The sequence below is a fragment of the Etheostoma cragini genome, chromosome 14 (assembly GCF_013103735.1).
Source record: "Etheostoma cragini isolate CJK2018 chromosome 14, CSU_Ecrag_1.0, whole genome shotgun sequence".
In the NCBI taxonomy this organism is placed as follows: Eukaryota; Metazoa; Chordata; class Actinopteri; order Perciformes; family Percidae; genus Etheostoma; species Etheostoma cragini.
The window spans coordinates 1,638,611-1,661,001 of NC_048420.1; the positions used below are offsets into that span (position 1 = coordinate 1,638,611).

The 22,391-nt window shown below is 39.1% G+C and overlaps 1 protein-coding gene and 1 long non-coding RNA gene across 2 annotated transcripts in view; both read left to right on the top strand.

The window, feature by feature from the left end:
• LOC117956664 (hippocalcin-like protein 4) overlaps positions 1-11,895 on the top strand; it is a 24,036-nt gene extending 12,141 nt beyond the window's left edge. Inside the window, exons 2-4 of the mRNA XM_034891856.1 lie at positions 7,937-8,112; positions 10,273-10,488; positions 10,621-11,895. Of these exons, the coding sequence (XP_034747747.1) occupies positions 7,951-8,112; positions 10,273-10,488; positions 10,621-10,818 (576 nt within the window). The 5' untranslated portion in view covers positions 7,937-7,950 and the 3' untranslated portion in view covers positions 10,819-11,895. The remainder of the gene's footprint in view (positions 1-7,936; positions 8,113-10,272; positions 10,489-10,620) is intronic.
• LOC117956665 lies at positions 1,498-18,226 on the top strand. The gene is made up of 2 exons (XR_004659333.1): positions 1,498-1,591; positions 17,855-18,226. It is a non-coding gene; the product is annotated as an uncharacterized LOC117956665 (long non-coding RNA).
• The last annotated feature ends 4,165 nt before the right edge of the window (positions 18,227-22,391 follow it).

A 22,391-nucleotide genomic window follows, 5' to 3' on the forward strand; every position in this document is an offset into this window, starting at 1 on the left:
TTTAATACACGGGTCCAAAATGACCCGCTAACACTTCAGATGGCAGCAGAAAGCTAACACCAGAGGAAGGTTAAGGTGTCTGTGTTTAAATGCACAGGAAACATTTCCATGGTTACAACAATGGTTAGACCAATCAGAGACGTTGCGCGTCCTTTAAATTAAATAAAAGGACTCAAAACGTGTTTGCACCTTAGAAACCTTAGAACCTTTGGAAGTGGACAGCGGCCTACCCGAACACACACGCCTATTAACTCGATAATAAAGTAGTAGTAGTAAAGTAGTATCTTTAATCTCAGGACAGGGTCACTTCTCAAAAATACAGACAGGATTGGAGATGAGAAGGTTAACTGGCCAGTGGCTGTGATCGGCTTTGTGGGAAATTAAGAATCAATGGAGCAGGGGACTGACAGCGACAGAACCAATCAGACGCTCCACTTAGCACCAACTGCAATGTTTCATTTTAAATGAGTTCTCTGGCACATATGGGTGCTCAGTGGGTGCTCAGTATTTTCCATGGGTGCTCGAGCCCCAGAGAACCCATATACAGTGTATGTATATATTAATGTGCATCACTTTGTAACACACGTTAAAATGCACATCCTCGTACTGTGCTTCTGACTGGCTTGTAGTCCTTGAAAAGGTCCTGCGCATGTTTTGAGACTCCCAACAAAGATGGAACAGAAGTGAGATGTCTCACTCTGTAGCTAAAACAAAGAGCTCAACACACAGGGTAAAAAGAGGAGCTGAAGCAATGTACAGTACAACAAAAATATGGTGTGGTTTGAAAATTGAACAGTGTAAAACTCTAAGTGTACAACCTCAAAATACTATAATGAACCTGTAAATGAGCAGAAAAGGAGCAATCTAAAACAAGGTTGGTTTCATACGGACTTTTAGCAGAAAGCTTGGCTACACAACCCTGTAGCTCTCGGTCGGTCTACCTCAGATGGTTTAGACCTCATGGCTGATTATTAAAATCCTTATAGAGAAAACCAATGGGACTTTGCTCCAAGTCACACCAGGGTCTCTACACATGCACTCAGCATTGAGAACATGGTTTGTGTACACAGAGATTACTAAAAAAATGTAACAACTCACTTTAGCGGTTGTCACACACTCCGTGTTAGTGTTCTCTCTAAAAGCATATGCGTATGTGCTAACTCTATTGAGTCATTGTATTGTATTTTATTTTATTCCGGGTGCCATTTTAAAACTGGCCAAGGACAAGTTACAACAGATGGGAAAATGTGCCTGCTGCGCTAACTTTGGCTGATTTACTGTTACTCTTGTCTGAAGTACATGCCGTTCTTTAACCCTCATTTTGCCCCATTTTCCCATATCAATGTTCTTTTTTACTACCCAATTATAATTCCCCAAAATAACATGACTGATTCCACACAACGCTTTGGCAAGTCCAAATCTCTAGTTTTGGGGCTTCTTATTTAATTTTATAGCATTTAAAAAAAATTGGTTTGGAAAATAGCATTAGTAATATTGGCCCTTGTTCAGTCTTTTGTTTCTCAAAAGTGCAGACATCTGAAGGTGGAGTGAGATAATTTCATTGTTTTACAAGGTGAATCGGATGGTTGTTGTATTTAACCCTCATGTTGTCCTTGAGTCAAATTAACCCGTTTTCCTATATCAATGCTCTTTTTAATCCCCCAACATAACATGATTGATTCCTCAACGCTCTTTTGCAAGTACAAATCTCTAATTACATTAATTTTGGGGCGTTCAATTTTATAGAATTTAAAAAACAAAAAACCATTGAAGTGTTTTTGAAATAGTATTGAATAAAAGTTGACATATTCCAGTCTTTGATTATCCATCAACATCCATTCCTTTAATTTTAGTCAAAATAATAAGAAAGAAGTTCAAAACATCGATAAATAGCATCAACAAAGGTGTTGATTTTCATTTTTGACGGGAAGACAACACAAGGGTTAATTAGGCTTTTTTCCCTGACCACTACTGACTGGCATGAACTACAGCTTATCCAATCAGTAATCAAGCTGAGCTGACACACACACACACACACACACACACACACAAGCAAAGTCTCCCACGCATTTACAACTCAGATTAGACTTTGTGTTCAGTCTTTGTCTCACAGCTGGAACAGACATGCAGTAGTCTTTCCGACATAATAAGACACATGTCCTTCTCCATTGTTGGGGACAATTTTCTACAATCCCTGCTTATCCATCTCCCTGCTGCCTTCCGTCTTCATCACCTTTTCAGTCCTTGTCTCTCTCCGTGTCTTCCTATTTGTCTTTTCCCTCAGAGGTGTGAGTCCAGATTGAGTCACCCCCCCCCCCCCCCCCCACCCCCCCTTTTTCACACACAGCCTTTTCTTGCTGTGTCCATTCTCCTCCTTTATTATATTTTTCCATGTCAGTGTAAGAGTTCCACTGACCGTCTGTGTGTGTCATGGAGCTGAAAAGCTGGTTGTCCCTGCTTGAAGCTGGTATATGCGTGTGTGTTTGTGTGTGTGTGTGTGTCTGTCGGTGTGCTAGGGCCCGGCGTGTTGATGGAAAGGGATTGCCAAAGATGCCGTGGCGCAATATGAATAGAAAACACATTGAATTGTTGCTGATATTCTTTTTTAGTGGTGCCTTTTATATGCAATGTTCAATTTGTTCAACAAAGGAATTTTGGAAAGGATTTCCTTTCATTTGTTTTCAATTCAACAAGCAATGTGTTCTATTGTAGCAGAATACTGAGAGCAGCAGAACTGAGTACACTTTAATATCTGTTTATATATCGCAAATATTGACATTGCGATATTCAACAATATCACACCTGACATATTTTCCATGTAACGTAAAAAGCTGTGATTTGTTTAGTAGCTTTAAAGCTAATCTAGAAAATCACTTCAAAATAGCTCATCGTGCACACACACTGTTACATAGATAGATATTTATTAATAATCCCGACAAATATCCATCTATCTATCTATCTATCTATCTAACTGTCAGTGTGTGTGCATTGTTGAGAGATCTGTAAGTGATTTTAGTGATTTATTTGTAGAGTTAATCACTTCTCACTACTTTTAGTCTCATTCTTTTCTCCACTGGGGCTGTGTGTGTGTGTGTGTGAGAATGGGGGGGTTGCTGGCTGTGCATAGTGCTTCACCTCTTGATCATGTGTTGCATGTGTATGGGTGTGTGTACCTGTGATACAAAATGTAATATACTGTTATTTGTTAATTGTTTTGTACTTACTGAGCAAAGTTTAACGTTAAAAATGTTATATTTGTATTCATGCTTCCTGTGGGACTGCGGTTGTAAATTAGCCTAAGGCTAACTCTGGTGCAACACAGCAAATGGTTACGTTTATGTTTTAATTGCACATTTTCCATTACAAATAAAGTTGAAATTCTTCGGTCCTTTACTGGTTTTAAAGGCTGCATTACTGCTTAGTAGCTGTTTCAATGTTTGCCTTTACCCACTAAGTCACTGTATCCACATTATTAATGAGTATTTATCAGATCTGTTGTGGAAATATTTTGTAAAAGCACCAATAGTCAACCCTGCAATATCGCTGTAGTATCAACATTCATGTATTTGGTCAGAAATTTTGTGATAGTTGATTTCCTTCATACTGCCCAGCCCTTTCTCCCTTCTCTAGACCAGCTTAATCAGGGAGAGTGCATGCAGGTTTGCCTCATTACGTCCTTTCTGTAGGGAGGGGCTGGGCAATCCTAAGGTGTAGGATTAGTTCTGCAGTAAATGACATACGTCTAGTATTTGGGGTGCTTACTGTAGTGGGTGCACATATATGTATAAATAGTAATGTCAACCGTGCCTGATATATCCAATTGTATGGTTTTGAACATTGACACATTGAGAAACGTAAGTGTTAATGTTGCATGCTTAGTTTAGCTGACCCTATTATCACCTGTGTATGTGGTGTGGTCCAATTAGGGGGGCTAAGTTAAAAGGGCATCGGAAGGAGGTGGAGGGGAGTAGAGAAGGACCGAAGTATCGGTGGGCCGATATTATTTTCTGAACAATGGGTATTGCCATTTATAATATATATATTTTTAAAATATTTATTCATTTATCAGAACCATTTATTTGTCATAAAGGATTCTAATAAATGAATCTTTAAACAAGGAAAATGAAAACGGAGTGTCAACTATGTTATGAGTGATGGCGTTGCATAGTTTGTCCACTAGAGGGCTCTCTACAAGATGTTTTATATCTTAAATTTGCATATTTACACATGTTATTTATCAGAACTTATACAACAACAATAAATTGGTTGTTATCATTATTGTAGTGAGAACTAAATAATTCCAAATGACTAATATTAGTGACATGTTTTGTCACGTGTTTCTGGATTTTTTTAAAAATGTATACAGTACATCTGCCGATATATCAGAATATCGGATTTGAAATAACCAAACTTTTGTATCGTATCCGCCTTGAAAATCGGCCAGGCTCTAGAAGGGACTCTAGTGAGTCTGTAGAGTGTCAACTCGCTGAGACGTTGTAAACAGGGAATTGTTGAGATTTTTATTATTATTATTTTTGCCTGCGCCATTGAGAAACCTTTTTATGGGCAGTGAGCCGGATGATGTATTCTATAGCACTTTAAATAAATCAGCAATATTAACCTGAGTTCTAAAAGTAGCATATAAACACAGTGAGAAAAAAAGAAATCATGTGCAGAATTTTTTTTGATGCATCAGTAATCGTTACATCATTGTATCACAGCCCTCTAAATCGCAATCAATTCGGCGATGCGTCATAATTCCCATGCTTTCTAAACAGGTACAGCAAGAGTCCATATTCTATATACTAATCATATATCTGCCTTTTCATTCTATGTTTCTCTTAACGCAGTAATCACAATGTTATTGCAACACATGCATACCTTAGTTGGACATACATGTGCCGCCATATAAGGGTTAATGCACTCATAAAGACATCAGTCTCTCCAAGGCAGGCAAAAAGACACGGCATCAACTGATTCTACAAAGATTTGATTTATTTCACGAAAAATGAAACACAGAGTCTTATCTCCAGATAGCAACACCTGAATAGTCACAATTTTTGGCCTCAGTAAGATGAGCTGGCAGAGACCTGAGCACCGGACTGGAAGACAGCCCGCAACCCGGGGACGATAAGAAGGAACCTACAGGTTCCCTGTTTTGCTGTAGTGAGCAGTGTTTAATTTGATTATTTCAGATGGGATGAGTTTCCAGTGTGTTTGCTCGGCTGACTAGACTCGGCTCACCCTGGCTTCCACAGGAGACTCTATTATCTGCTACGTTGGCTTCCCTAACAGGGGGATAAAATCTCATCTGCCTCAGTCAGAGGCAATACACAATGTTGCTGTGTGTGTGTGTGTGTGTGTGTGTGTGTGTGCCTGGGAGGGTAAAGGCCAAAATGAACCCACCCCTTGTGGCACAAATTGGTACCCTTGGTGTGTGTGAGATGTGTTTCTTTATTACATGCGAGAAAATATATGATCTGAGAGAAGAAGAAAAAGGTTGGAGAGAAAAAGTGACCACACTGGGAGCAAAAAAAGCATTTTATGAGAGAAAAAAATATTTGAGAGAAAAGGTTTTCCTACCAATAGCGACAAAAATCTCTCTCAAAATACTTATTTAAACTCTCAAATATACATTTTTTGCTATCAGTGTAAAAAAAATCCTCTCAATAGGAAAACGTGAAATGATTCCTATCTCCTGTTATTGTTTGTAATTTGAAAAGTGTCTTTAAATCTGAGCATGCGCGACTCAAATCTGCACTCGACTCACATCGGGAAGTGACAGATTATAACAGAAAACATAAGAAATACACAATAATAACAGGAAATTATAACAGAACAGAAACTCAAACCCAAATCCACAACAACCGCCATGTTGCCCAATCCAAATTTTCTTTTAACCTTGCCATTTTCAGGGTGTTGCTCACTTACTCAAATGGACATCCTGGAAATGGTCTTCCATTGATCAAGACTTTAAATAGTTAAACTTAGTTCTAAATTGCTGCTTGAGGCAGAGAGTCATTCAAGAGCAGGTGGAGTGAAATACCTTGACTTTAACATGATCTCTATCCACAGTGACCTCCTGCTTCTCAGGGGAAAATGCCAGTACAGGTGATGCTGCCACAACATGAACACCTTTATGTAATTCTTATCCACACCAGTGCCCCAAAACATCTGTCTGCATGCATCCTGCAGCTGTTTACCGTGGGTCTAAGCACGGATTTGTGTCCATGCAAAGACAAGCATTTGCTCATTACACAAATGGCTAAAAAAAAATGTTCCGCACCTAAGAGATCCTGAGTCATCTTTAATCATTTGTGTCACTCCACATTTCAAATGAGTCCTTTGTGAAAATAGAACACTTACAAATGCTTTTTAATGGTTGACATGTGCTGGTTTCTGCTATAAATACTATAAAAGTGGAAGCTATTTTCCGGCGATAACTGAAAAAAGTCAAAGATGTTTGGATTTTTCAGACTGCACTGAACAGATGGATACCCAGCTGACCCAGTCCCCGATACGGCCTTGATTGCACCTTTCTTAATATTTGTCATTCACAGTGCTCAGTCCCTTTTTACCAGCCACTTTTTTGCCTCCTAAAGGTTAAAAACAAGAATGGCTGTGTCTCTATGATCCTATCATGTCCTATTCATGTTACTCGTGGACATTGCACCGTCATCACGTGCTGGATTATCAAGTAGGGGGGCCCGCCTTGATAATCCAGCAGGAAGATAATCCACCTTCATACAGTTTGATAAAAGACTTATTGGACTTTAACTTATCAGTGCACCTACAACAATGTAGCTGTCCTCAATTTAGGTCATCCTATACATCTCATCTGCATTTTTTCATCGATTAATTGATTGACAGTGTTACCCGCCAATTGCAAAATTCACCCGCAATTGACGTGTGGTCGGGTGTTAATTTCAGGCCCTGCAGAGAAGAGAGAACTTCAATTTTTGTGCTTCAATTTGATGAGATCACAGCTGACCTTTTGTCCTTAATTACTCTTCTTCTCTCTGGACTCTCCTACAGTGCGTCCCACTTGTCTCAGGAATACAAAGTCAGTGACTTGGGGTAGGGTTGCCTCTTTCTTCATGACTCACTTGACATAAAGCATGACAAGATTATGTGCCGGCCTCTAAACTGTCTTCACACACTCTCTCTAGCTGCAATGTAGAGGAGGTTTTGTGGCCGCTTGGCTCGGCTGCGTCCCTGGTGTCAAAGTGCGAAAGCTGTCAGACAGGGCTATGAGTCAGGGATGGCGTCATGATGAAGCCACTGCAGTGGTTCTCAGCCATGTGGATCTGTGTGTGTGGTGAGGAGCCAGGTAATGGGCCATTTTATGGCCCATATAGCGGTGATGTTATCGGGGGCGTTGCTCACACAAGGTGACAATGGTGGTGGAATGATCTGAGATGTTAGAATGATATGAGACGTTATAGAAATGGTAAGACCTTTTGTAGCCTTTGAGCTTAATTCCACTTATCCAATGCAGATTCCCTGTTTCATTGTTTTTTTCTATAAATAGGAAAAAATGCACATTAACTTACCCTGACATGGGTGGTCGCCCAAGGCACGGTCGCCAAGCACACGGTCGCCAAGCACACAGTCACCCAGCCAACCGTGCAGACTGCTCTGAATGCAAGAACCATGAAACAGCTTCTAGGGTTGGTTTTTTATAATGGAGACTAATTGGCTTGCTAAGAAGATGTTTTAACCACTGTGTACATGTAATACTGTAAATTCTGACACACAAAGCCACACAAAGACAATGCAGCTCTGCTATTGTGTCACTGTGCAGCCGATTCCTTGTTTTCAAAGAGACCAACATAGGGGCATAACAGTTGTTGCTGTGGTTGGTTTAGTGCCTCCTCATCTTTGTGTTCACACTGTCGCTCCATCTCTCTCTCTCTCTCTGTCCCCGCACCCCCAGAGAGGTGAAGCATCATGGGGAAACACAACAGCAAGCTAGCTCCAGAGGTTCTGGACGACCTGACCAAGAACACCGAATTCAACGAGGCAGAGCTCAAGCAGTGGTACAAGGGCTTCCTCAAAGACTGTCCCTCTGGCATCCTCAACCTGGAGGAGTTCCAGCAGCTCTATGTTAAGGTGAGGCTGGGGCCGAGGGCAGGAGACAGGCATGAATATGGAAAAGAAGCAAAGGTAGTGAAATCACTTTAGCTTTATCGAGAAGTGGGGCTGGGGTCTTTACACAAAGTTGGGTAATGCATGGGTAACGTTTTCTCAAAGCTATTTACTGCAGTGGAAAGCTTATGTTTCAGTGGCTAATATATATATATATATATATATATATATATATATATATATATATATATATATATATATATATATATATATATATATATATATATATATATATATATATATATATATATATATATATATATATATATATATATATATATATATATTTTAGGTAGTATAACACTGTCTAAAACCACAGCACTCAGAGACAGCTTTGATTTACCAGACCTATCCAAGGCCCCTCCTTTACTCCCAGATACAGTATGCCTGTTTTCTGGTGTACCTTAGAAAGTCCTCTGACAGGGCCTTGGTCACTGTGGACGGTGATGTCCTCTTTGCCAATATCTCCAACAAACAGTGCCATCATCTCATCAAAACTTGGATATTGGCTGAAACTTATTGCCATACAGTGTATCATGTCACATTCAATAAAAATCAGAAATTATTCATCATGCAGCCAAAAACCTGTGGTATGGTATCTAGGCTTTTCAGTTTTTGGTGATTTATAGCCACACTGCCCTTTCTACTAAGAAGGGAATGCGATTGTCGAGACCTGAGCAACAACCTTGACTGACATGATAAATGGTCTAACATCCCAGAAGTATCATACAATCCAGACCATCAGCAGATTACCTACAATTTCATTCATTGGACATATCTCACCACTGTGAAAATGCACAACCAACGTAAATATCTGCCTTTTATGCACTTTCTGCCCACTGAAGGCTATGGGCACATATCATCACATCATCTGGGAGTGCTGTCCTGTTGGTCAGTTCTGGAACAATTCTGCATCCAAAACGTCTGCCCTGATTATTGTTACTGTACCTATTACTGTCCATTTTGATAACTACAAGCCGTGCTGTATTTGCTGGACTCACGGCTGCTAAGAAGATGATTGCAACACCGTTGGAGACCACCTCATGAGGTGTCGCTTTGTACATGGACCCTTTGTTTTTTGGATGATAAATTCCCTTTGGTCCCACAGCCCACTATTCCAAAGTCCCTTTGTTTTGAAAAAAAAATATACAACCTCTGCTCCGACATCCCTTGTTCCAACTATATAGGCTTTTGTGGATCACCTCCCACAAGGTTGACCCTGCTCGCATTTTATATAAATATTATATACAATCTTCAACTTTATCACTAAGGTTTGTTTGGATAGCCTATATTTTATAGTTCGTTGAATCTTATCATAAACTGTAGGTCTGCGATTTTGAAGTTGCCCGAGGGCCATAATGCCTGCCATTGGTCTGTGGTAGGGGGGGCATCAATGAGCGCTAGGGGGTGCACGGCCCTCGATTGCGCCACCATGGCATTTTTATGTAAGATTTGAGTTGGAGGTGTTTATGGAACAATTAGCACTCAGTACATGCACAAATACAACTGCTGGATTTAACCTTCAGGGTGATGTGTATGGTATGAAAAAATGTGCGTGAGGCATCAATACTTGAAAATATTAGAGTCATTGTTATTCAATTCAGCTGTCTGACTTCAGTTCATCACTTCACCGTCCATCTGTGTCACCTATTCCCTTTATCTCTAAAGTGTGTGTACACATGGGTCAGAGTGTCCGTGGAGGACGTTACATTCTCCTGGAAGTGCCGCACGCATATTTTCACGTTTAGAAATGAGACCCTTGAGGAGCAGTCAACGGTAGTCCCTTATAAATCAACCGGAGTTTAGAATTCCAACACAAAGAAAGCGGAAGATAACAGATATTGGCTGAAAAGACATGGTGGAACATCGTGGATATATAGGGTGGTCTTGACTACAACACTGCTGCCATCATAATTTCCCAGCCTACTAGAGGTGACTGCTTTATATTATACTCTACATAAATATGGGTCATAATAAGCCTCTTACCCAGACTGCACACATCAAGATACCGTGTGTGGGTCAAATTGGATTCCTCTTTGCCCATAATGCAAGTCAATAGGGCCTTTTAATGAAGTGATGCACAATGTAACTGTCACCTTGATTTTCTCATTTTCCACTCTCCAGTTTTTCCCATACGGTGATGCCTCAAAGTTTGCCCAGCATGCGTTTCGGACATTTGATAAGAACGGCGATGGGACCATTGACTTCAGAGAGTTCATCTGCGCCCTGTCCATCACCTCCAGGGGCAGCTTCGAGCAGAAACTCAACTGGGCTTTCAACATGTATGATTTGGACGGGGATGGGAAAATCACTCGCATGGAGATGCTGGAGATCATCGAGGTATTTTGTCTTTTTTAACACTTAGGTACACCAAAGATCCACTTTTTTTTCTGATTCCTATAAAAGAAATTCTTTCTGTTATTTATAAGGTTAAAGAAAAAAAATATTTTCCACCCCTCTCGCCCTTTGCAGGCCATCTACAAGATGGTCGGCACTGTGATCATGATGCGTATGAACGAGGACGGGCTGACCCCGCAGCAGCGTGTGGACAAGATCTTCTCCAAGATGGACAAGGACCACAATGATGAGATCTCCCTGGAAGAATTTAAAGAGGCCGCCAAGTCTGACCCCTCCATCGTCCTACTGCTGCAGTGTGACATGCAGAAGTAGAGACCGGGATGGGTGGAGAAACAGAGGGAGGGAGGGAAGGAAGGATAGGGGAAGAGTTGAACTGAAACAAGAGAAGGAAGGAGGATGAGTGAATAGAGAGGCCGGGGAATGAAGGGAGGGACGCAGCTTAGGGAGTAGGAGGTAGGGAAACCTTTTTCCTTCTTTTTTTTGAGGCAGTGAAGACTGGCAATTAGCCGTAGATCTCTGAGTGATGCCATAATTTTTGTCACACGTTTACAGTACTGTACACTTCAGTCTAGCTTCAGTCTAGCTAGGCGTCTTTATAAATCCAATCTGATGATCTGTGAAAAGAGGAAATTCCCCATGCTGAAATATTGTAAGGATTTCCACCCTGCAGTACAACATATACTGCACCTTCATCTTATATTTCCCTTATTGCTTGTAAAACAGTGAATGCTTTGTCCACCCTTTTCAAAATGTTAATATTGAGACAGAGCAAAGCAGGTTGCTTCCGATTGATTTCAAAGGTCATGAAAAAATAGTTGTACAAAGTATGCATATTTGCTTTTTTTCTGAATTACATCAAATGATTGATAGTATCAATGTTTAATGTGGAGCTACAGACTGAAAACAGGGAGATAGCAAGAGGATAAATAAATCTATTAACCAGTACGATGACAGTAAGGTGACATATTCATTTTTTAAGTTTTTTTCACGCTTTAACTTTTTCTTTAACATTTGGACAGAGCAAGGCTAGCTGTTTGCTAAGCTAAACTGAGCTAAGCTAATCGTCTCTAAGAAAGTGTTTTTGACCTTCTCATCTTGTCAAAAAGCACATTAACATTTTCCAAAATATGTAACTATTCCTTTTAACCCTCCAGTTGTCATCGAGTCAAATTTGACCCTTTAAATCTGATCCTATATCTGAAATATGAAGTTCTTTTACTAATTTACCACAAAAAAATGGATTGAATTCCATACAACGCTCTTTGCAAATACAAGTGATCTCTTTCATTCCACTGATCTTAACTATTAGTCAAAATAATTCATAATTTCTACTTTTTTAACTCAAATATTAGGTATAACTCTATGTAAATGAGGGTTATTGACAATGTATTCCAAAAAGTAGTAAAACTAGTGGTAGTAAGTCTAAAAAAGGGACACACATGTCAAATTTTTGACCCTGGAGTACAACACAAGGATTAATGTGTTACTCTAGTGTTGATTCTGGCACCCAGAATGCCAATGTGGAAACACAGCTGGTGTTTGGTTGCTTTGCACCATGGGATAGTTTGGATAAAAAGGAATGGCGTCAAACCAACAGTTTTTGCCTGTTGTTTGGTCCACATGGTCCATCTAGAGCGACACGAGAGAAACAAATGTTGTGCTCATATGATAGCGAGAGAATTATGTAAGTGAACACTACCGTGAGTTTGTGTTCCGCTGTCCATGTGTATGGGAGTACTGTATGTGAGAATGTGCGTGTGGACATTTTACAAGCAAAATACACAATATGAACCCAAATCAAACTCCCCCGTGTGTTTGTGAGTGTGTATGTGTGTGTGCCGTTACATTTCATTTGTTCCTCAACTGCCAAATTGTACCAGTTGTACAGCACGCCTAAAGCTTTAACACACATGCTAACAAAAATCAATATCTTATCAAAATGAACACGTCCTTCATTAAAAGGACATGTAATTAGGTTAGACGAAGAGCGTTGTCGTCCACACAATGTAATCTGGGCTTCCTCCAGCAGTGACCATGTTCTCTTTATGATTTCTTCAGCTTTTTTTTAAATGCCAGCTACAGCTTCAGCAGGGCCGAGGCAACAGGAAATGACTGTTTGGCATTCAACTTCACATTACTATATAATAATAATAATTTTAAAAGAAGAATAAAAGTAAATCACTGCACCAGCTTGTCATAATTATGCCACTGTGTGTAGAAATTCCACGTAACTATCTTCATATTTTATTGCAGGCAAAGCTTTACAATTGCAGAATGAAACCAGTCTGTGTTGTTTTTAGTAACACAGACTGGTTTATATTTTCAAATATTACACGCTGTGACATTGAAGCCATCTTGAGAATTTATTTTTATCATTTGATTTTCATGATTGAGTAGAGGTACAATTATACGGAGACCTGAAGGTGACATAGAGGAAGAAAAAAAATTACAAAAGAACATCAACTCAAACACTTTTGAGTTTGTTTTGCGAGATGTTGAATTTTAGTTGCGAGATCTTGACTTTAAAATGGAGAGAAAAAAAAATCCGAAAATTTAAATTAAAATACGTACTGGAACAATCCCTTCTGCGAGTTAAAAAGTCAAGATCTCGCAAAAGTGATTGTTCCAGTACATGTTTTATAATTTTTTATTTTTTTTCTCTCCATGTCAAAGTCAAGCTCTCGCAAAACAAAGTCAAGCTCTCGCAAAACAAAGTCAAGATCTCGCAAAACAAAGTTAAGACCTCGCAGTACATGTTTTTTTGCAAAAACTGTGTTTTTCCCCTCCATGCCACCTCGGGGCGCCGTTCAATCAAGGTTCAAATATTAAAAAGAACATCTTTAGTTGTTACGTATTAAGAGCTCAGGTTTGCGTCCAAAACTGCATACTCTGCACTACATACTCAATATGTGTACTATCGTTCAACATACTTTTGTATAAATAAACAGTAGTATGGATCTTTTCGGACGCACATAAAATATGCCATACGTCCAGTATGGCATATTTTAATATTTTGACAGAAAATATTATGGAATTCACATACTTTCGTTTCATGTACGAAGGTTTAAGACATACTGAAAAATCTCGCATCCTGTATTAGCCTATTAAATAGCACGTTAGTGTGGAATTTTAGACGCGGCCTAGGACTCTGTGGGTGTGGTTTGGTCTGATTTGACAGGCTGGGACATGGCAACATAGGAAATAAAACCCACAACTCTCAACATGTTGTTCAAATGTCGCCAATCTGTGATTGGTGGACAGAAATAAGTGACCTCAACACAGACCCGGCCACGTCGAACCACAGAGAAGAGCACGGTGATAGCAGCACAGTCACAAATCTCCCAATTGAAACAATTTGCAAAAACATGTCTATGTGGAACTCCTTCACTAAAAGTAAGAATCTTGTGTTTAAATCTACTTAACAATAGCTACTATGATTTGAAGACAGTGCAATAACTCATTGTTATTAGTGGTTGCATTCATTATTATTAGATAAGTTCATTAGCTGTAATAGATCACAGCGAACTGATCCAAAACCAAAACAACTGTAACTATTTATAACATAACAGGATAGATTAAGGAAGACTTTTAGTGTTTATTGAAGTAATACATTTCTACATTATCACAGTTGGTATATGTGCAGTGGAAGTGTTTGAATGGCATCTCAGCATCAAAAGAAGAATAAAAATCAGCTCTGTGTTCTCTATAGAGTAGCAAAACTGAAAAGTCTGGAAATCTTGGCAGCAGGCTGACACAAAAGTGATTTAAGCGGAACGTGAAATAATGAAAAATTACAGAATTATATTAAACAGGATTTTGCTTCTCTTAGACGAGCAATTGAAGCAACTGATGGAGTCACTGGAACAGTGTGGAGGGGGGATAATGAAGACAGTAATTACAGGCCAGATGAAACGTTATTTCTCAGAAAAGGCCAAAGCTGGCTTAGTGGTTCACTGTTCACATGAAAAGCTGAAAAAGCTGTCTCTTTTCTTCCGTCCGTTCCTACTCCCCTCCCCCCCTTTTGTCTTCTTCCTTCCTAAATGTCAGAGAGGAAGCGCTTTGATAATAGATAGAGGGAGAGGAACTTTGCTGAACTCAGCTCAGATCTAAAATCAATTTGAAAAAAGCGCGAAAGGTTGAAGAGGAACCCTGGGTGGTACGTGTGCGCTCACCTGTTTGTGAACGTGAATGATGAGATCGAGAAAGTGTGACGCTGTCAACAAGTTCCCGTTTGTAGCTTGTGTTGCATTCACACGCTCCTCAAATGGTCCCGTAACCTGAGTTGGGAAGTCAGTCTTTTGACTTTGTTGTGTTCATGATGTGGAAAAAAAGATGGACGCTACAGAGATGTGTTGTATTTTCTTGCTCCGCATTTAACCCTCATGTTGTCCTCCATAATTAATTCCACTCGATGCTCTTTGGGGCGATTTTGATGGGTAATTTTTGGGCATCTTATTCAATTTTATAGCATATGAAAAAAACAATTGAAATTGTATTGACTAAAAGTTGACATGTTCCAGTCTGTGATTATCATCAACATCCATTCCTTTAATTTTAGTCTCAATAATTCCTAATTTCTGCTTTTCTAACTCAAACATTAGGTAATATTTCCTTATTTATTGACCATGAATTCCAAAAGCAGCTGTAAACTAAAGTTAATACGTTAGTGTTACTTGGTGTTGAAAACGTCAAAAAAGTGACAAACATTGGGGAGAAAAGCGTCAAAACGTGAGAAAATGTTACAAATATTGATAAAATTATTATTATTATTATTATTATTATTATATTCAATTTTGACGGGAACACAAGGGTTAAACAACACGTTGGAAGCTTTGCATTAGTGATTTGTGGGGTGTATGCTAATAGGCTGCATACCATTCATAATCTAGGTTACTCTACTTGAATTAATGGTTACAACCATATACTAATTTACATGTCTGCAAAAACTATAAATGAATTACGTGAATTAATGAAAAGTTTCTTACTGTCAACATATTTCATAGTTATGACTGCCATGTTACTGCGTCACGTGACACCAGCCAACTTTCTGAGTTGGGGTTCAGAGCTGAGCGGTCAATTTCATAATTGGGAATTGCTTTTTTTCTCCAATAATTCTAACAACATGCGAATGCAGCATCATAATCCCGACGACTTTGATATAGATTTGAAATATGGAGCCACACCCGGGAGACGGTTAGCTTAGACAGAAAGCATCCCAAAAAACAAGCTCATTGTCTTGTTTTTGGTACATACTGAACAAAGAAGATATAACTTAATAACTAATGATTTAGGGTGCTTTTTTTCCTCTTTTTTTTAAAACCTTTGGACAGCGGGACGCTCCCTAACTTTCTCACCCTTGGCTTCATTCTTTGTGCTTAGCCAGCTACGCTAACTGTCTCCCGGCTGTAGCTTCATATTTCACATAAAGACACGAGAGTGGGATCGACCTTCTCATCCAACTTGATAAGAAAGTGAAGAAGCGTACTTTCCAAAATGTCAAACTAATGTCATCCCTATCAGTTAGTGAGGATGTCACGTCAATCTTGAAAGCTCACTGTGTTACAGAAACGAATACACCCAGTAAAATCAGTACTGCAGTTTTTCTGCTAGCAGTCATTCGGAGTAGGAGGAAGTATAGGAGAGATGTATTCATCTGACTTCCTCAGAGTGATGGGGAACTAAATTAGAAGGTCATGAAAAGATTTGAAGGTGTAATTTAGAACAATTGAATCAGTGCTAAGACTTGGACTCAGGGTGTTATGTTTCATAGTATTGGATTGTGAGACAGCTATCTCCTTTCCTTTGTGAAGAATGGATCTGTGTACTGTTAGCATGCGTTGCTAATTACTTCCACTTCAGTTATCTCTACCAGTCCTGGATTCATAATTCTGACCCCCTGGGAGAGATCGTTGCCTTTTTTTCCCCCGTCAGTCAAAATTATCCGTCTTTCTCTGCAATGCAGCAAAAACATTTGACTTCCCTCCTGTCCGCCAATCAGAATCATCTCCTCCTTCTCGCCCAGCCAATCAACACGCTCCCTCCCTAAAACGAAAGAACGAGCCTCCTTTGTGCGATACTGTAATGATAAAAGTACATGTACATTATGATACGACTGTAATCTTATTTATGAATATAAACAGACATAATATGTAAATGTCACACTAGCTTCAACCTTATTTCATATGATGACACAGCTACTGTTTGTGTGTGTGTGTGTGAGTATGTGTGTGAGAGAGTGAGAGAGTGAGCATGAGTGGATGCCTGTAAAAGCTCAGTGCGTGCTGTATACTTTTGCGGGTGTTCACGTGTGTTTTGTACTTGTATCATTTGTGTAACAAGAGATGCCTCAGTGTAGTATAACTGTAAAAATGTGAGTGTAAACCCTCACGTCGAAGCACTATTATATGTATTATTACCCACACCCACAATTTGCTTTCGTGGTCCGCTGGTATACGGTTTGTACTGTCTCCAATATGGGACGTGTGGTTTCGTTTGGTGCATACTGTTGCAGTTCTATAAGTATTACTCACATAGATGCTAGGTTTCACCAAATGACAGTTGACGGGCTTTCTGAAACGGATGGTGTTGAGAAGGTGTTGGCAGGGGAATCCTGAGGTTTAAGGAGGGGGGTGCCAGTGATTATGATAGAACACCCTGTCCAGTGTCACAGTGTCACCCTGTGGATAGAAGTATAATGTCATGTCTCACAACAACTCAACAACTGTACAGCTCCTCTGTGTTTGTTACGCAATGAAAGCCTCATGATCAAGACAATGTAGACAATATTCAACATGATATTACTATATGTTAGTCTTTGTTCAGTCTTGTGTTTCTCAAAAGTGCAGATATCTGAAGGTGGAGTGAGATGATTTCATCAAGGTGAATCGGATTGTTGTTGTATTTAACCCTCATGTTGTCCTATATCAATATTCTTTTTAATTCCCCAAAACAACATGATTGATTCCACCCAACGCTCTTTGCCAAGTACAAATGTCTACTTTCATTCATTTTGGGGCGTCTTATTCAATTTATAGCATTTGAAAAAAAAAAAGTAGTTTTGAAATAGTATTGAGTAAAAGTTGACATCTTCCAGTCTGTGATTATCATCAACATCCATTCCTTTAATTTTAGTCTCAATAATTCCTAATTTCTGCTTTTCTAACTCCAACATTAGGTGTAATTTCCTATAAATGAGGTTTATTGACCATAAATTCAAAAACTAACTGTAAAACTAGAGTTAATAAGTTGGTGCTACGTAGTGTTAAACGTAAAAAAAAAGTGACAAACATTGAAAAAAGGGACAACAACGCAAGGAAAACTTAAAATCGTTGATTAAAGACAACACAAGGGTTACGTACACAGCAACAGAAGTGAAGCCACTCGATAAATACAAATTCAAAAGTTTTTATGGAATGAAGATCTCTAATGTGAAAGTGAAACTAAGCAATAGAAGCAGAAGCTTAGACACCAAAAGCTTAATTTTCAAGTAGGATGACTGCTAATGAACGCTGATGTTGCTCTTTATTTGCCGGATATGTTAATATATAATTCTATTCACCATAGCAAATGAAGATTGTGATGATATGCCAATATTTGTTTTTTGGCTTCTCTTCCTGGCAGACACAAAGTGGTAAAAATGAATGAATAACAACACAAAGAAAAGAGTATTCATGCAGCTTTAAAGCCACTATAAAGTATGTAGGATTTATTATACTAGCAACAAAAAAGCATTTTCATTAGGATTGTGAACCAGGATAAGAGATATTCAATAGGGCTGCAACTAATAACTTTTCTTGATTAAAAAATCAGTTATTTGGTCTAAAAAATGTCAGAAAATGGGGAAAGAATCCCCAAATCATATCCTCAAATGTCTGGTTTTGTCCCTTCTCAAATATATTCCTTTCACTGTCACAGAGTAGTAAAGGAACTAGAACATTTTCCCATTTAGGAAGCTACAGTCAGAGACTTTTAAAAACTTTTTTTCCTTTTTTTTGAATTTAAAACAAGTTCACAACAGAGCAATTCATCTTTGAGATCGTTCTATGTTTGAGGGATTCAATATATGATCCTGAAAATTCTCCACATTTTGTTGGAGTTAGATTATCTCACTCCACTGGCAGATTTCTGGACACCTATTGGAACACCACCAAAGACACAGCATTACGTTTGACACAACCAGAATGACGATCTTGCAAATAGTTAGCAGAATCCAAATAGTGTCCCATACTTTTGTTTCACTAATTTCATTATAATCACTAATAATAATAATAGTCTTGGTTCATTATCTGAGCGCTACGGAGTAGAACTGCTTTGATATGACCAAGTGTTGATGTGTGCTGATTAGATTCTGTCCATTCTTAGTACTACCGGCTCAGAGCGAGAGGGATGCTTGGACGTTTGTCCCCAAGACTGCAGCCACCAATGATTTTTGCTTTTTTTTTTCTCATTGCATGTTTTTCATGCAGTATCCAATTCAAAACTACTTACACACAATTCAACTTTCACTCCATAGTGTCAAAGATAAAAAAAAATCTAAAATTTCCTTTGGGATGAATACAGCATCTTTTTATCTATCTATCTAAGATGACATTTAGGGACCTGAAATAAAATATATGAATATGATGTGGTTGTATCAGATGGAGGTAAACATGAATAGAAAACCTGTGGACAGGCGCTCTGAGCTGTGTCACATAACTAAGAACATGGATACTTTTATTTTGACACAAGATCATTTGTACTTGGTTGTTTAACATGAGTCGATTCTTCAACATTACGCTTTGATGTTCATGTAAATGTCTATTTGTCCCGTTTGATGAGTTTTGCTTTTGATTTCTTTTCTTTTTTTTGTTTTCGATATTGTTAGGCTCCTAGAACAAAGACAATGTAATCATTTTTCTTACATAGAATAAAACACATGGATGTCCACAGTTTTTGTTGTCGTCATCTTGTCTTTACCCCCCCCCCACCACACACACACACACACACACACACACACACACACACACACACACTCACAAGCCAAGAGTATGAGTCACCGTCTAGCAATGACGTCCCACTGCTGCAGTGATGTCACCATTAATGCTGTTCTCATGGTAACCCTGCTGAGGCCACAATGTAGGGAGAGACGAGCACATAAACACACAAAACACACTCTCAGGCCCGGGTTCCACATATTAGCACACACACACACACACACACACACACAGTCATAACATACAATGAAATTGAATGACTGCAGAGATTAATTTTGCCCCTGTCTCTGCGGACTCATTTGCTCAGCTGGACAGCAATGGAGAAATAATTGAACACAATGAAGTGACTCATGAAGATAAGGTTTTAACCTTAGTGATCAATATGGACATTTACTTCCCATATGGGTCGGAAACACTCACAAACTTTATGTCATGAAAAATCAAACACATTTCCTGTTTTTCAAATGCTTTGATAAAGGTTAATACCGCCCAATTTAAGCGTTCATGTCCATAGGTGATGATTGGAACGAGAACTGACCGGTAGAGCGAGAGCTTTGCCTTTTAACTCAGCTCTCATAATTAAACCAAGCTTAATAATTGATGTTTTATGCCATTTTCGCAGAGTAAGAAGCTCCACCAGTGTTCATCTTTAGTCTTGAGTAGCCTAGAGTCCAACATGTGCCACAAAGATGCTGATTGCAATAAAGAAATGTATTCATAACTGCACTGGTAGGCATGAAGTGAAGCCATTATTCAGGTACACTATGCCTTCTCATTTTGTTATTTTCAAGTATGGTCATACCAGTTATGACAAACTGTAGATCCCTAGGGAGTAAGAACAATCAAATCGGTAAAAACACCCATTTCCTTGTGGTTAAGAGATAACTACATTTGTCTTAAACAACTAACAACACACCACAAAGGCATTTGGCAGTTGTACGCCCTGGCACTGTGTTGATAAGAACAGTGGCCCTGTAGTACATTTGGTGTACAACCTTGGTTTTAAATTAAGGTTACATCCATTATCTGCTACCTTTAGGCTAATACAACTCCCATTCTCTGACATTGTTTTTGACTTTCCTAGGTCTGTTGCTTATTTCCATTCTCTTACAACCAAACCACTAGAGATGACTAAAAAAATGTGAAAATGTGTGAAGTTTAAGTCTACCACGTTCAGATTGAAGTAGTATCAGAAGAATATTCAAAAGTGTTTCCACAGAATCCTTTATTATCAGACCATTCTCTAATAACTTTGGAATTCTTACTATCCAACTATACAAAATTAAATAGCAGCTTCTACACTAGATGCCTATGCCTATACATTTAAGGAAGATATTTCAACATCATTTAATTCAACAGAGGAGCTTTTATTTTAACTTTAGCCCCTCTTAAATTGATACATTTGTAGATGGTGCTGCGATCTGCGTACAAACGACTTTTGACTCTGTCGCTCCTCTCAAGAAGAAGATGATGAAGCAAAGGAAACTAGAAGAAACTAGATGGGAAGAATCTCGTTTAGATTTGCAAGACAGTCTGAAGATGTATAGTGAGGCCCTCAGAAATGCCAGATCAGACTATTACTCATGACTAATAGAAGAAAATAAAAAATACCCAAGGTTTCTTTACAGCTCTGTAGCCAGGCTGACAGAGAGTCACAGCTCTTTTGAGTGATCTATTCCCATAGCTCTGAGTAGTTACCAATTCATGAGCTTCTTTAAAAATAATAACAATTAGAGATCAAATTCATCAGCTCTTGCACTTAATTTTATTCAACGGTTTACCTTTAAACGCAGTAGCACTAGAAAGAACGACAAGACCTGACAAATGCTCAGACTGCTTCTATCCTTTAACCTTCAACAATTATTGTCAAAGGTCTTCAGCTAAGCACTAGCTGTCTCATAAACCCCCTCCTAACTAGGCTTCTTAAAGAAGTGTTACCTTAAGCTGCCTTACCCGTGGTTACCACTTCATGACTAGATATGATCAATATGTCTCTAGTAACAGGTTATTTAAAGTAGCTGTGATAAAACCTCTCCTGAAAAAAAACTCCCCTGACCCAGAGGTCTTAAACTATACCTTACCTTTCTCTCCAAGATCCTTGAAGAGGTAGTCGCCATTTAAATATGATTTTTTACATAGCAATAGTGTATTTGTGGACTTTCAGTCAGGATTTAAAATGCAGGTTTGGCACCCACCACTCACTACTGGATCTCCTTGACACCCCCCCCTCCTGTTGTCACCTACTCAATTATTGTGTACATGGTTTCAAAAATTAAATCAATTTATCATTTATCCTGTGTCATCATCTGCTTTTGGGTCCAACCTCCAGTGCCGTTCTGTAACAGAACAATCTGGCCTGTGACAAAATGGACCCAGCAGATTCAGATTCTACCCCTCCAGGATATTGGCCCACCTAAGCCAACCCATCTACACCCAGTCAAAGGTCTTGGGTTACATTCAGTTTACCTCCTACCAATGTTAACTCTTCAGTGTTACCCAAGGGGAACCCATGCAGCTGGGATGTAATCGGCTCATCCCTTTTAAGAGGAGCCGGTTTGAAAAGACTATGCTTATACTGTGGGGGGAAGAATCACCAACTAGCTTCCTGTCCGAACCATTAAAATGCATAGACTCACCAGCCAAAGATGGGGCCCTGGTGAGTCAACCTATAGTTTCTGAGCTTCCCCGTCAGCACAGTAACAGAAGAGCTGTATTATGTGTTAATGGTAAAGAGATTTCCCTCCAAGGTCTAGTTGATTCAGGTTCTGACGCTAACATTGTGGATTCAGAGTTAGTCAAGCATCACCAGATTCCCCTTTATTAGTCTCACTTGATACACCCCTAGTGGTCAAAACAGTCAACGGGAAGGTTATAGCTTTAAGTCTCCCATGAGACTTCCCCTCTGCCCTTGTT